We start from the raw sequence: 15,672 nt of genomic DNA, 5'->3' as shown, positions 1-15,672 counted from the left end.
GATATATAGATGATAGAGAGATAGATATTATAGACAGATACGATAGATAGATAGATACTATAGATATATAGATGCTATAGATAGATAGATAGATAGAAAGATACTATAGATGATTCATAGATAGATAGATAGATAGATAGATGATGGATAGATACTACAGATAGATAGATACAACAGACAGACAGACAGACAGAGAGAGATAGATAGATAGATAGATAGATTGTAGATAGATGATAGATAGATACTGTAGATAGATAGATAGATAGATAGATAGATAGATAGATAGATACTTTAGATAGATACTGTAGATAGATAGATAGATAGATAGATAGATAGATAGATAGATAGATAGATACTTTAGATAGATACTGTAGATAGATAGATAGATAGAGAGATACTGTAGATAGATAGATAGATAGATAGATAGATAGATAGACAGAGAGATACTGTAGATAGATAGATAGATAGATAGATAGATAGATAGATAGATAAATACTTTAGATAGATACTGTAGATAGATAGATAGATAGAGAGATACTATAGATAGATAGATAGATAGACAGACCATGCTAACATGCGACAACTGCTAACGTTACTAGAGGATCTGACAACATCACTGACAGTAAAGGTGGTATAGATCTAGAGTATAGATACTCTATTTGGTATAGATATATACAGTATGGTATAGATATATAGAATACAGATACTCTATATGGTATAGATATGTAGAGTATAGATACTCTATATGGTAGAGATATAGGTTTAACAGGCCTGAAGCTAGGCCTACGTTTGCAAAATTGATAACAAGTAAGCTTTACTCAACGTGCCCCTGCCTGACAGTTTTAATCCCAGTAAGATGTCTCTATAGTGGTCCTAGGTCAGCAGCAACCCTGGCATGGATGGATGCATGTCAACTGATTCTGGGCGGATATACTTGTTAGGAGGAATCTCTGGTGGTACTTTGCGTAAAAATCAAAGGACTTTGTCAGAGCATTTTTGCCAAACCTATCAGTCAGTTTTTGCATCGCTAATCAAGTCCTTCCACCAAGGTGATCACAGCTATCACCATGGCAACACCCAATCGAAGCATGACACATCAACTGGGCAAATTAAGGTGCATGATTGGAAGCTGTAACTCATCTTGAATATTCTTCTCTGAAATTATCCCAATGTGTGTGTGTGTGTGTGTTTACCCTCAGGGTCCAGCAGTCTCTCTATCCCAAGGTGTTGTTCTGCCTTATTAAAGGCGTGTTCCAGTCTGTCGATCACAGATGGTTTCTTCTCTACTACGGTCCAATCAAACAGCTCAGGTCTGTGGAGGTAAAAGGCAAATCAACAAGGATCACATACCCACTGCATCTATATTTTAGTTTTAAAGGGTTGAGTATTGATTATGTAATGTCCTTGGTTGGCTTAGGCAAATTATTTCGCAAAGTTGAGAAAAGGAGACGAAGAGTAAAAGTAAAAGGGCTGACAATGTAGAAATAAAAACTTTGTAATGTTTGTTTTTTTATAGACTATCAATTAAAAATGAAATAGACTGTAATTAACCCACATCAGCCGATGCATTTACTCTCCGGTCAGCCACCATTAAATAGTTAAAGTAGACCATAACAATTCACTATAGTAAGTTGATTTTGTAATTTGTTTTTATGCATTTGCTCTATCCAAATGTGCTGTTATTCCACTACCAGTAATCAGAATGGTGTTAGCATGGAGCACCAGAGAAAACTATGTGAAGAGTGATGACTTTGCTGTGTGTGATATCCTACTCTGTATCCTGTTAGGACACGGTGAACAGATGTTAATGGTAGCGCACCGTGATTTAGTTCATAATTACATGAGTCCGGGCCTGAGACCCAAACTCTCATGGGTATCCAGAGAGGCAGATTAACACTGTTTCACTTGTACAAAGCCATTCATCCATCTATTCAAACAGCTTTCATCAATTATCTACTTACTGATTAATGTACTTATTTATTTGTTCATTCACGTGTTCAGTTATTCATTTAGTGCTACTATTTAGCATAATATTACCACTTCACTGCCCTAGACATGTAGTATACAGGCTCAGAGGTTGTAACATGCACCTTTTTTAATGTCCACAAATTAACTAAATACGTTTAAACAAAGACAATTTTAATTTTCCAGTTGCCTTCAATTAGCTGTATGTCACTAATTGCTAGCTGGTATTACCTGACATATTCTCTGTTTGTTCCTTTCCCACCAACTATTCCTTTTTTTAAACTTTCTACTTGGTACTAATGGGCTGCTCTTTCTGCTTGGAATCAGTTGCAAAACCACCTGAATCTTTGGGAGCTTGTTTCATTGGACTATGGTTGGGTATCATTTGTCGAATAATCTTTACAAAATGTAATTAATGTAATTAAAATGCTATAACAATAACATAGTTCACTAATCAATTGCTGCTGAACAAAAATAACCACTTCATTGCAGAAGGGTCCTTCTAGTTGGTCAAGGTGCACCTTGAATGCAACATGAGTTTACAATGTGTACTTAAATGCACCCATAGAAACAAAAAAGATGGATAAACATCTTTCCCATTCAAATCAACATAGCAGAATGGTGAGATCGGCAGCAATTTTTGTGTGTAATAAGTTCTGTCAGATTTTTTGTATAAACAGACATTTTATTGGTTCCTAGTTAAAGTGATGTCTTTCAATTTTTTATAATTCTGTTCTTTGTTCTGTGTCTCCATTTTAAATTGGTATATGTTTATTTTATGTCTGCCTTTTTAGTCAGGTATTTGTGCTGCTTCCTGTCTTGGCCAGGACACTCTTAAAAAAAGAGATGTTTAATCTCAATGAGACTTTTACTCCTGGTAAAAAAAATAAAAGTCAAATAAAAAATAAAATAAAATAAAATAATATATATAATATAATATAATATAAAAAGTATATCTTCTTTAATAAAATGTCTGAACAAGACCACGGTTCAGGCAGACAGCCAAATTAACATTCCCTTGTCTATCCACTCTTTGTGACTATTGTTTTATTTTATTTCTATTTCTTTCCCTGCAAATGACACACACACACACACACACGCACGCACACACACACACACACACACACACACACACACACACACACACACACACACACACACACACACACACACACACACACACACACACACACACACACACACACACACACACACACACCATTTTACAGTACCTGTGGCTGTGGATGAGGGCATTGAAGGCCAATCCATCATTCCAGCTACTGGAGAAGTTAACCACATTGACCTAAGGACAGAAATAATAGATATTAAAGGGCCAACCTGTGAATGCAGTATGACACCTTTACATACCTTTTATAGGTATGTATTAGACAGATTGAGCTATAACTGTAATTTATGGAGTGACAGACTATTATAGCTTGAAATGGATTTCATATGTAATACAAATCTTTAGAAGTTCATGTACTGAGAAGAACAAAATGTACAAAAATCTGCTTTATTTCCAACGGCCATTGGTTTTATCAGCTAAAATGACAACTCTCTCTAGACTATTTTACTAGCGCTGGTTAGCTAATTTAACTCTCAGTTAGTTGAAAAAAAGGTGACTTTCCAGTCAACCTTGTCAGAGTTAAGTAAAATCTATTTTATTTATATAGGGTATAAAGGGTTTGTACAGTAACACTAACCCTCTTCAATTTCCCCCCAAAAAAACCTCAAGCAGACGGGGACGGCTATAGGTGGATGGCCATCTCCCCACACACATGATTTTATGCTAAAAGGATGAGGCTAAATTTATGCCTACATGTTTTGGAGATTACTTACAAGAGAAAATTCTTTTATGATGAGCAGCAACTAATGAGTTTGGCAGGTGTAATACAAAAATCCTATAAAAAAGACAGAGCCGCACTGCGAAAGTCATCTTAAAGGCCTCTTCACAGTGGAAGTGTCAGACCTGAAAGGGATTTAGCTAGTAATATACTCCTTGGTCAGTCTGGTCTCACAGAAACAATGGAAATGGTCATGAACTGTTGGTGGCACGGCCAATGTAAAGTTAATAAGTAGATGACGTAGCATTAGGAGCAACTATGGTAGCGAGTAGTGTGAAAGACCAAAACTTCACATAAGGAGGTTAGTTGGGGGGGTAGATGGGTCAGACACAGGGCTTTTACCCAGGAGACTAGAGGTTGTGTCCCTAGTGTAATATTTCCTAGAGTCCCTTTCTTCTTTTTCTAAACCCAACTGTCCCGTTCTTCCCACATGTCACGTAAGCTCACCCACGACCTTTTCCTTAACTTCAGGGGACATGTTTATTTCATGGAACTCTTCCGTGGGCCCATCACATATTTTTTTGCAATTCCTTGAAACTGCCACAGATTTTGAGTTGAGGGCTGTTAGAGATTTTACTTTGCCAATAATGCTCAAGGTTTTTATATTACAGACTTAGATGTGTTCTCATTTGTGAACTTCGCTTGTCATTGTAGATGTGTTGTCTCACACAGAGTTTGAATGTAGCTGGCTTAACAGCAGGTTTCCTTATTTACTCACTTCCTATTGTGTGAGTGTCTATGCCCTCTTGAACTTATTGACTCTACTCACCTCTGTATTGTATGTGTGTATGTCCTTTTGAATTCAAGTGTCATGCTATTGTCTCAAGGGGTGGGCGGCCATAGGTGGCACACGTCTCTGCAGACATTGTGTAACTTGTTTTGCTCATGCTTTAAAAAGGCTGCACTCAAGGAGAACATTAGAGTTGGTTTGGAGATTGTCAGAGGCGACACTCCACAGCTCTCCTTGCAGCAAGTAAAAACTTGTTGTGTTTCCTGTCTTCTGTTGATAACTGGAAAGAGTCTTAGTTAATAAACTTGTGGGTAACTGCCAAAGTACCCGACAGGGGCATTGTTCATTTAACAGAATTCTGTGGGATCAGGTTGCCTTGGCTTACTTTGGGGTAGCACTGTATAGTTTGTGGTAAGCTAGTTAGCCGGACATGCTAATGTTTGCTAAGGTTTGATATATTGTCTGAAAACTTGCGGAGCCTTTCTGCTTCATGCAAAATACGTGATTAGGTAATTTTTTGCTCACTCACTCATGCAGGGGACGTTACGCTGAGCATAAACCCAGCTGTTTGAACTGAGAGGTTCCAGATTAATTTGCAGACTAGATGCAATATGTTATCCAAAAAAGCATATGCTGTGTTCTGTTCTGCTTAGAGGCTTTAATACAATTGAAAAATAATTCAAGCCAAAAGAAACAAAAAAATTGACTTTCCACTGAAATCTGTCTTTTAGTTTCATTCTTAAGGCACTAAATGATAATCAACTCCACTGGTGATCCAGTTCCAGATCTGGATCACAACCAAAATAATCAATTATTCCTTGGGCGAAACCCTTTGTCCACTGAACATCTGTTCATGAGGGGTTTTAGATATCCAGTCAGACAGATAGACAGACAAGTGGAAAAAACAGGAGGTAAAAATATTCTATACCACTAAAGAAGACTCATAAGACTTGAAGCCCTTGGTTTTAAATGGAGAAAGACATTTCTTCGACATGTAATGGTTGTTCAATAAAACAACTGTTTTTCATGGTGTTTTTAGGACTAAAGTTTGCTGAAAACACAGAAGAGGTGGCTGTAGGAGAGAGCTACAGTAACAGTGGATCCAGTGTGACAGCCTGTAGACTGAGGATCAGACTAAGTGAGAAGTTCACAGACCTGAGGATACTGGCGCGTGTTCTGACGAACCCAACTCAACAGAATCTTCTCACTGTTGGTCTGCTGTAGGTCTGCCATCACATCCTTCATCACATCCTTTACCTGCACACAAATACAAAGAACAGCTAGTGTAAAAACTTAACATAGAGCACACATAAATTGAGTTGATGCAGTTATTTTTTTACAAGACATACAGTTTTAAGCTGTGTTGGTGTCCCCTAGAGTCTAGAGACATGATGGTTTGAGATAGTGTGACAATTTAGAGAGACTGAAACTGTTAAGTTAGCCCAGCGGATGGCTTTAGAGGAAAATAAATGGGGATCACTGAAATTATCTTCCAAGAAGCATAAGAAATTGACTAATTTTATAGCATTAGATGTTGACATACAGTATCTTGTGTGCAAAGTTGACATTTTATCCCGAGGGATGCTTCAACAATTAGGAATAATACACAATGCAAGAGGAGTCCAAGATGGAAAGGGTTTATATTGCAGGAAACAAGAATGCTCATGGCACATTTCATGGAAATCCAGCCATTGAGGTCCTGTGTACAAAGAGTAAAGTTTTTGCACAGGCAGTGCTCAAGGGCTCTTTGGGATGTCAGTGCCAGTTGTTTGGGCCCCAACCAGCCCTTCTTTGGTCCACTTTGGTTTGAAATATCTGAGCAACTAATGGATGGCCTGTGATGGTATTTCTTAAAGACAGGCATGGTCCCGAGACGATCAAGTCTGATGACTTTGGTGATCCGCCGACATTTCCTCCAGTGCCACTTGGATAATGAAAATAATGGTTTGTCTTTCACAGTGACTATGGTGATCCCACCTTTCCACTAGGGCCATTGTTAGGTAAAAGCTTCCAGTTATTCATTGAAATACCTTGATATAACATATTATATAAATATTTATATATATATATATATATATTTCATTTTTTGATTAAGAATTAAAATTTGTGGCAACTATGGCATAGATCGTCATGAAATTAGATACATACATTAGTGTTCCCCATAGTATGAATTGCAATAACTACCTATAACTTTTTATCTAGTGCCATGGCAATTTTTGTCTTTGCCCAATTCTTTGGGTTTAGTGTTACTTTGCAAATTTGAGCATTTTGAGCTAAGACAAATAACGTATCCATCCAACTATAGAGAGAGAACAGACATGGACGATTAGCAGTTAGCTCTTCTACCAGTTACCATCAAACACAACAATAGACTCACTCTCTCTCCCTCCCTTTTTCTAGCTCATACATTCACAAACACACACACACACACACACACACACATGCACTTATCACTTTTTAAAGAATTCGCCTGATAAATAAAAATCCATGCTAATATGATGCCTGGTGATGTAACATTACCATACAGCACCATTTTTAAAACACTTTCTCTTTATAGCAAAGTTTTGATGTGGCCTGTCGGTAGATAATCTACATATTCAAATAAACACACACACATTGAAAGTGCACAGAGTCAAATGACACTTGTACACACACCAGGCACGGGCCTGTGTTAGATATGGCTGCATCCTCACAGCCAGGATTTTTTGGCGGTTGTGAGTGACAGTTTTGGAGCACTTGTTCAGGGCCCAGGGGGGTTGGAAGGGACATGTTATACTTTTCACTGCCCGGTTTTCTATTACTTAAGCATATCTTACCCTCACCTTTTTATTAGCCACATATGCACTTACAAACACATATACACATTAAAAAGGCAGTTTTGTTTCCCTCCTCTCCTCTCTGTCTTCCCCTACCATGCCACTCAATTCTCTTTCTCTGCCTCGCTCTCCTTGCTCTCTATATACACACACACACACACACACACACACACACACACACACACACACACACACACACACACACACACACACACACACACACACACAATGTGCAACCAAACCTACTGTATTAATAGAGTTTGGTGTATCTCCGTGTCGTGGTGAATTACCAGCAAAGGGACGCTCACACACTTACATGCACACAGACACAGGTTTGTTAGCGATTCCTCATTTCCTCATAGAATGTGGCCTGCTGGGTAAAAAAAGAGACTCATTTGGGAGTAGGTCACTGCATGAATTTCCACCTTAATTGGAGGCTTTGACAAAGACTGCTGCAGACACACACGCACATACACACACACGCACGCACACACACACACACACACATACACACACACACATACACATACACACACACACACACACACACACACACAAACACCTATACACTAACAGAGATCAACACACACATAAGCACTCACAGACTGGTATACATACCCACACACAAACAAACGATAACCCCAAGGGCATAGCAGTATTTGAAAGGCATATTCACACACACATGCACACATGCACTCACGCACACACATACACAAACACGCTACACAGAATCATGTACACTCAGCCAACACACACCTCATTATAGAATTGTTTTGCTTTTAATCGCGTCATTAACTCTATGCCAAAACTAGCGTGATTGAGACATTAGCATCTATTCAACTTAATGAGGAATGAAATACAATTAAACTGAATTGTAATGTAAGCTATTAAAACTGCTGACTTTACATGAAGATGTTTTTTAACACTTAGTCCAACGTAAAATACATTATAATGTTTAAATACCGTTTAAAGCTTTAGTGCGTAGATTCTGTCGGCCGGATGAGGAATTCTAAGTAATTTCAGCAACACTGTCCACATGACGCAAGCCTTCCCTACCAGTGGCTACTAGCACAAGGCGAAAATGGTGGATTGAAAAACATGATGGACTCTTCAGAGGAGGTCATTTTGGTTTTCATATCCTCTTCGTCTCCAAAGCTGACCATTGTTCTTCATCAGCGGTGACTTAAAGCATCACTTGAGCTTCTGCACACGGAAGTTGCGAGACCTCACCATTTTGTAAACATTGCCGTACTGCGAAATACAAAGTCATGTTGAGCTTTGTATCAACTCATTTGGCAATGGCTTAAATGTAATGGACGTTAATTAATTATAAAAAATTGTTGCGCACTATTGGTTTATTGTAAGAAGTATCCAACAACCATAATTTGTTATAAAAATTGTGAAAAGATGAAAACTCCATCATAAAAAATAAACATTACAGGAAACATCGGTGCGCCCTGTAAGTTTTTTTTGCACTTGCATTAATGTCTCTTGTTAGGTAGGATGTTGGATATCTAACCTGTGCTTTGTTATCTTCTATCTCTGCCCAATACTTTTTTAAACATTGACGCAGGAGTCCAACAGTAGAAACGTACAGACAATTTTTTTAGCAATAAGCAATACAATCATATTTAAATCAAGAAACACCTTTTTGATTCAATATTTTGTGTCAAATTATTGATTTATTAAGTACATAGCGTGGAATTTGTGTTTTTTACACCTGTTTTTCACGCATGTGTTTATTTCAACACTGCGAGTTTAGTAAATCCTAGTATTATAAATTTGTGATTAATCATTATTGATTACAGCCCGTGACTGTTATTAACTTCATTATATAATTTGATTGACAGCACTACAATATATAAGTGCATATCTTTAAGATAAACCCACAATATTGTAGAATTACCTAATATAGTTTAAAAGGTAATAAAAACATTGCAACACCTTTTTAATGAACAACTGAATGATGGACAGTTGCATTTACCTAATTTAAGTTTCCGCAAAAAACTCAAAATTGACTCAAATGCAATCCGGTATCAAGCCAGTTTATCTTATAGTCACGTAATTTTGTGTACATATCACAATTTTCACGTTTATTACGTGTACATATCACATTTTTCGAACATGACCATTTCATGAACTGCAATGACACCAGACTTCTCCGGGGGATGACAACAACGGAACAGTTGGCGTTAGGATAACGCAGAATAACGCAGACAGGAAATGCAACATACGGGACTCGATTCCCGGTCACCGGGGTGAAAGTCCTGTGTTGTTTGACCCAACCACCCCCACCGACCAACCACCCCGCGTGGATTTTGAGATGTTCAATACTACTCGCTACTGTAATCGTGCTGTTATCACGAAATAGGCTTCCCATTAGAATACATTACTTCAAAAATCTTAATCAACACACTAAACTAACTAAATCAACATGACCTGTACACAAATCAATAGATTGAATAACATAACTATTTCACAAATTGCCATGAGACTGGGCTGCTTAAATGACAGATAATACCTTAAACAACTCTACTTTACTTGTAATTATGTATTTTACATTTATGTAAACCTTTGATCATCAAAAGTGACACCTTAAACTGTCTCAGTCAGCCGCTATTAACACCTCGATATCTTCCAGGTGTCAGGCTCTTCAATCACCTATTCATCATGAGAACCAATTCTAAATCTAATACTTCTGAATTATAAACAAACAATACAGCAATGTTATTCTGTGTCCTGTTTTTCTAACTCAGGATTTATGACATTTAAGTATAAAGTATTGTGATACTTCATCTTTTAACCCTCATGTTGTTCTCGGGGCAAATTTGACCCGTTTTCAGTTTTTTATCACAACAAATGGGCCTTCAAAACAAGCGTTGTAAAAGTCATAATTGAAGATGTCAAATAGCTTTGGAAAAAAACATCAAAAAAAGAAAAAGCAACATTGAAAAAGTAACATAAATGTCAAAAAAAGCAATAATAGTGGTGAAAAAAAGCAACATGAATGTTTATGATTGCCTCTAAGTATAACCATACAGTGCTATAAGCAGATTATAAAACATCATGAGTTTATATTACATTATAGACATAGGTGTCATAGACTGTGTTCCCGAACATACTCATCAAGGTCAATAAAATAAATTCAATCAGTCCAAACAGACACCGCTTTTTGAAATGCAGCCGAAATTAGATAAACCTGCAAATACAAAATGCATTCAGAGAGCAGCACGCTGACACATTCTCACACACACTAACAAAGACATATACATGCATGCCCACACACCTGCCAGTGAAGAATGATGCTCCAGATGAGCCCGAGAATCAGTTTGTGATTCCCATCAACAATGTCCGCCGCTCCGATATTCACCAATTCAACCTAGAGGAGGGATGAACAGATGGGTTTATTTTACAAAATAGGGTCCCACTCCAGAAATATATCAGTTTACTACATGATTTAGAGCCATTCACTTTACAAAAATGCCTGAATCTATTAATCCATGGAATCAAATCTAAGTACTACTATATGGTTGTCTAAGAGTCGAGATACCCTGCAATATAAGTAAGCTAACCCTAAGCTACAATATTGCTAGGACAGTCATTTTAGCAGACAAAATCAATGGCCTTCAGCTAGAAATAAGAAACAGCTTTTTGGTTACTTCTGTGTGAAATGAAATACCCATTGTGTAAAAAACAACCATGAATAGTGAGTGTTAAATCGGCCACCGTTACCACTGTAAACTACATGCTGTACTAGAGTAGGAAGCTTGACAGTAACACAAGTAACTAGGAGGCCAGGGCTTAGTTTAAAGTCACTTCAACCAAGGCCTGTTTTTTCTTTTAATGAAGTTTTAAGAAGCCTGATGAGATAACCATATCCAATATTTCATATATAAGTCAGTCAAATAAACATTTTGTGTAACAAAAATCTATTTCTCCAACAAAAAAGTTTTATTTTATTTTTATTTTTCTTGTTTCTTCCATCTTTTAGTGACACCTCAGATTAATTTGTGGATTCCTAACTTGTTATTTCTATGAAAGCCCTGATGGCCAAAATGAAACCTTTTTGTTGCGGGCCATGTTGGCCAAAAAGTTGATCTCCCATGTCCCCCAAGATGTTATCTCCTACATACACGATGTCATCTCCTACGTACAACATAATATCTCAAAGTTACTATGGAATCCCTGATGGGCTAAATGAAAGCTTTTTTTGGCTTTTTTAGCCATGTTGGCCAACAACGTACAAGATGTTATCACGAAATACACGTATAGCGTTTTAGGCACGATACAAAAGGGAATCAAAAGGTCAGCCAATTGCAGCATAAGCACAAGGTTTTACCTTTTCAGTCTGCTGAAACAACATAATAATATTTGGCAGTGGGGGCAGAAAATGTAAATAATCTCTGATTAAAAATAATATAATAATATGGCTAAAGAAATAAACTTTCCTAAAGATGGATATGATAGTTAGAATTTAGCTTTAAAAACAGTAACTCAGTGTTTCTTGGGGGAGTTTGTTAGAGTGATTTGTCAGAAGTGGTCAGGAAGTGTAAGAATAACAATATTTGGCTGATACTGATTTGTCACTCATAAAAGAAGCAATTGACTATATTCTCAAACAACTTACTGATATATAACAAAATCTTTAAAACTGGTACTTTCCTGATGAAATGAAAAAGGATAAAGTGGTTCCAATTCATAAAAACAGTGACAAGCATATTGTTGCAATTTATTATTTGTAATCAGACTTCATGACTTCGCTGAGAAATACTATGCAGTGATGGATATATATACAGTATATACAGAATACATATATATACACACATTTAAACATAGTATTTACTGTACATATATATATATATATATACCAATGTCGTAAAATATTGTTTCATCTTCATATGTGTCAATAGGCTTGTTGTGTGTGATATTTAGTGTCAGATCAGAGGGGTTAATTTCAGAATATGTTTTTCAGTTTGTGCATGTTCATCATGCATGTGTTTACCCTGTGGAATCAAGAGCTCTTCTAGCAGACCTCATTAGATTCCATTTGTAAGTAAGTAACGTATTGATTTAAATCCAAACATCAATCTTTTTTCTAAATTTAACTATGTAGTTTTGTTGCCTTAACCTAACTTAATTGCAACCGTTATTACAACCGTATTAACGACATGTTAAAAAACGTGACCATGATAGAAATGCTCCTATGGGTTGTTCTTCCTGCCACCGCTCCGATGGGGAACAGGCTGGTATACTCACATTGTTCTTCTGCAAGATCTGCAGAGCACGGTTGACATTGTTGAGTGAGTGAACGCGTGTGAATCCCCTCTCCAACCTCACCTACACACACACAGACACACAGGAGATTATTGAGGCATAAATAGACCTTGCTTAGGGCCATCCATGAACCATGTTACAATAAAAGTGTTTATGTGTGTGTGTGTGTGTGTGTATGTTCGTGCGTGTGTGTTTGTGTGTGTGTGTGTGTGCGTGTGTGTGTGTGTGCGCACCATTACAATAAGGAGATAGTATCAAACAAAAAACTAGTTGATAATGTCTCTCACTGAGATGGAAGTAAGGGAGAAAAGAGAAGGAGGAAAGGTGGTGAGGAAGAATAAGAAAGACAACATAACAGATTAAAAGAAGAGAAAGAAAACAATAAAATTAAACAAGAGAGAGGAAATCCAACAGACAAGGTGGAGGAGGTCAAGAGAGCTGGAGAGTAAAAGAAAAACAAGGTGGGAGTAGAAGTTTGATTACAGTAAGACCGTGGGCTGCACTAGTGTGTGTGGGGGTGTGTGTGCGTGTGTTTCCTTCCAAGAGCCAGATTAAGATTTTAATCTCGGCATTTGGCATTTATTTTCCAGTTTTCATTTCTAAAAATTAAGATTTTCGGATTAAGGTTATGATTAGGTCAAACTGAGGTTAATGCTGTGTTCACGCCATGTTGGGTAGAAGGCATGTGAGAGTTTTGCATGGTTACATCAGTCAGTCAAATGGACAAACTCCAAATAACAAGTGCTAGTGTTACTAATAATGAATGCAATTAACATTAAAGCTGCATGAAGTGTTATCTGCAGTGGACCTACAATTTTATGATCAGCAGAGTTAGTGGTGTGAAAAAAAACTTATGTCAAATTGTTATTTCTATATTTTCATTTTCATTTAGCTACTTTGCAGTGTTTCCACATAACTACTAGCAACTGCATAGGTAACCCTGGGATACAAGTACCCCTGGGATACAAGTACCCCTGGTACCCCTGGTACCTCTGGGATATAAGTACCCCTGGTACCCCTGGTATCCCTGGGATACAAGTACCCTGGTACCCTTGGTGATTGAGCTGTTAATATTTTGGGAAACCCAACTAGGAATTCCATTAGTGCTAACCCTAGGCTAACCTTCTATTTCAATAGAAATAATTGTGAAGTTCTAAGAATATCGTTGCTAAAGCAATGAGGCCACGTGATTGGCTTGACAATATGTCAGCACTGATTGAATCAACTCAACCCAGTGTTGTTAATATTGTTAATCTATTATGTTGAAATAACTTCTTATTTTAATCCTTTGCAAAATGTAATAAGATGAAAATTATAGCGATAGCTGAGACAGACAGACTGACTGAGGACAGTCTGACATTGAAGACATGTGGCATTATATGCTAATGATGTACTAGATTTCATAGAAAACCCAACACAATCTATTTGTTTGTCTGTTTGCTATCCATTTGGAGAGTCCACAACCCCCATGTCTCCCCTAAAATGAGCCAGCTAAAACGCTGCAATTTTGAGCCAATATTCCATTTGTCCATCCTGTCAAATCATGGAGGACACGGAGCAATTTCTTGTCATTTTTGTTTCCAAAGTTGAACACTATTGTTGTCCTTTCTACTGATTCCCAAGTATCAGACCTGGCGCACAGTTAAATCACAATGTAAGATTTCCTTAAAGTGGCGTATTGCTTTTGCCAATATTTAATGCCAGCACTTGGTTATTGTAACAGTACCATTCACTACCTTAATGTCAATGACTTTAGTTTGAGCTTCTTTCAGGTGGTGCGTTCAACCTTGGAAACTAGATCAGCTCTCGAAGCATGGTCTCCCATGGCAACAACCTCGCCAATTCATCCAATTTATAATTTGTTTACTATACAGGGCAAAAACACGGGTATGGTGTCCACTCTGTATTTGTTTACATCTAACAATGTGCCAAATAATGGAGCATGAGACAATGGACAGACAGTGTGGTTTCCTTTTGAGACACATTTGCCTCAAGCTCTAACTCCTAGTTAGTTTTGCTCTCTTAAAAATCGGGCATAAGTCTGGCATCTGGTTTATTTCTATATTTATGGACCTGTGCCCGCTTATACAGTGTGCTTGTGTGTCTGTGTTTTTGTATTCATACCAGCTCATGTCCTGCCAGCCCCTCCAGTAGCTCCAGCAAGCGTCTCCCATCACACAGATCTGAGAACAGATCCTCCACGGGTGGTTTTATTGTCTAAAACACAGATACACATACAACTGTCAATTCAAATTAAATATATTATATAAATATATTCATGCTTAACTTTCCAAAGATTCAACATGTTTGTTAATACAAAGTTACATTTCTGCAATTCAATTGCTTTACATATTGATTTATCACCATGTACCATAGTCTCAGAACCCTACATCACAAAAAAAGAAAATAATTAAGTCTAAGGCTGTAAAAGCAGAAACATCAACAACTGCAGGCAGTAACATGATTAAATTCCCTTATTCCATGTAAAGGTCAAAGGTTAAATCCCCATATTAGAGACTTTGTCCTTAATGGCTGAAACCACATCAGAGTTGTTGGAAGTAGAGAGAGACATGTTTTAGTAAGCACAAACCAGCCCTGTGTTAAATGTGAAGATGGCAGCTAATACCCGGGAGGTTGTTCTTTATCAGTGCTGGTAAATCTCAGATTACAAGCTAGCAGTTACTTCACATTGGAAAACACTGCAGGCTGAATACATTGATAGTCTTCTCTGGGCCTTCACAGACGCCAGAGTAAAAGGGAAATGGAGGAATTAAGGAGAAATTTCAGTACATACAAAATACCTTTGAAAAAACATGTTTTATAGTTTTCCCACAGCCCAAAATAGCAGGGAACTACAATCAAGTTGGTTTATAGGTCCAATGACATGCTGCTTTTTGGATTCTTTTATAGACCTTAGTGGTCCCCTAATACTGTATCTGAGGTCTCTTTTCTAATACTGTATCCAAAGTCTCTTTTATATACAGTGGGTACGGAAAGTATTCAGACCCCTTTAAATTTTTCACTCTTTGTTTCATTGCAGCCA

The 15,672-nt window shown here is 37.4% G+C and overlaps 1 protein-coding gene across 11 annotated transcripts in view; it reads right to left on the bottom strand.

Moving 5' to 3' along the window:
* The window catches only part of LOC117939147 (dystrophin-like), a 359,537-nt gene that overhangs the window by 236,623 nt on the left and 107,242 nt on the right, over positions 1 to 15,672 (bottom strand). For all 11 annotated transcript variants that reach the window (XM_034864183.1, XM_034864184.1, XM_034864186.1 and 8 more), the window contains 6 exons: positions 14,754 to 14,846; positions 12,612 to 12,692; positions 10,642 to 10,734; positions 5,695 to 5,796; positions 3,198 to 3,268; positions 1,194 to 1,312 (listed from right to left, as the gene is read on the bottom strand). In XM_034864183.1, the coding sequence (XP_034720074.1) occupies positions 1,194 to 1,312; positions 3,198 to 3,268; positions 5,695 to 5,796; positions 10,642 to 10,734; positions 12,612 to 12,692; positions 14,754 to 14,846 (559 nt within the window). The remainder of the gene's footprint in view (positions 1 to 1,193; positions 1,313 to 3,197; positions 3,269 to 5,694; positions 5,797 to 10,641; positions 10,735 to 12,611; positions 12,693 to 14,753; positions 14,847 to 15,672) is intronic.

Source organism: Etheostoma cragini, chromosome 24 (assembly GCF_013103735.1).
Source record: "Etheostoma cragini isolate CJK2018 chromosome 24, CSU_Ecrag_1.0, whole genome shotgun sequence".
Lineage (NCBI taxonomy): Eukaryota > Metazoa > Chordata > Actinopteri > Perciformes > Percidae > Etheostoma > Etheostoma cragini.
Note: the sequence above shows the minus strand (reverse complement) of the source record. Positions and strands in the feature narration are given on the sequence as shown.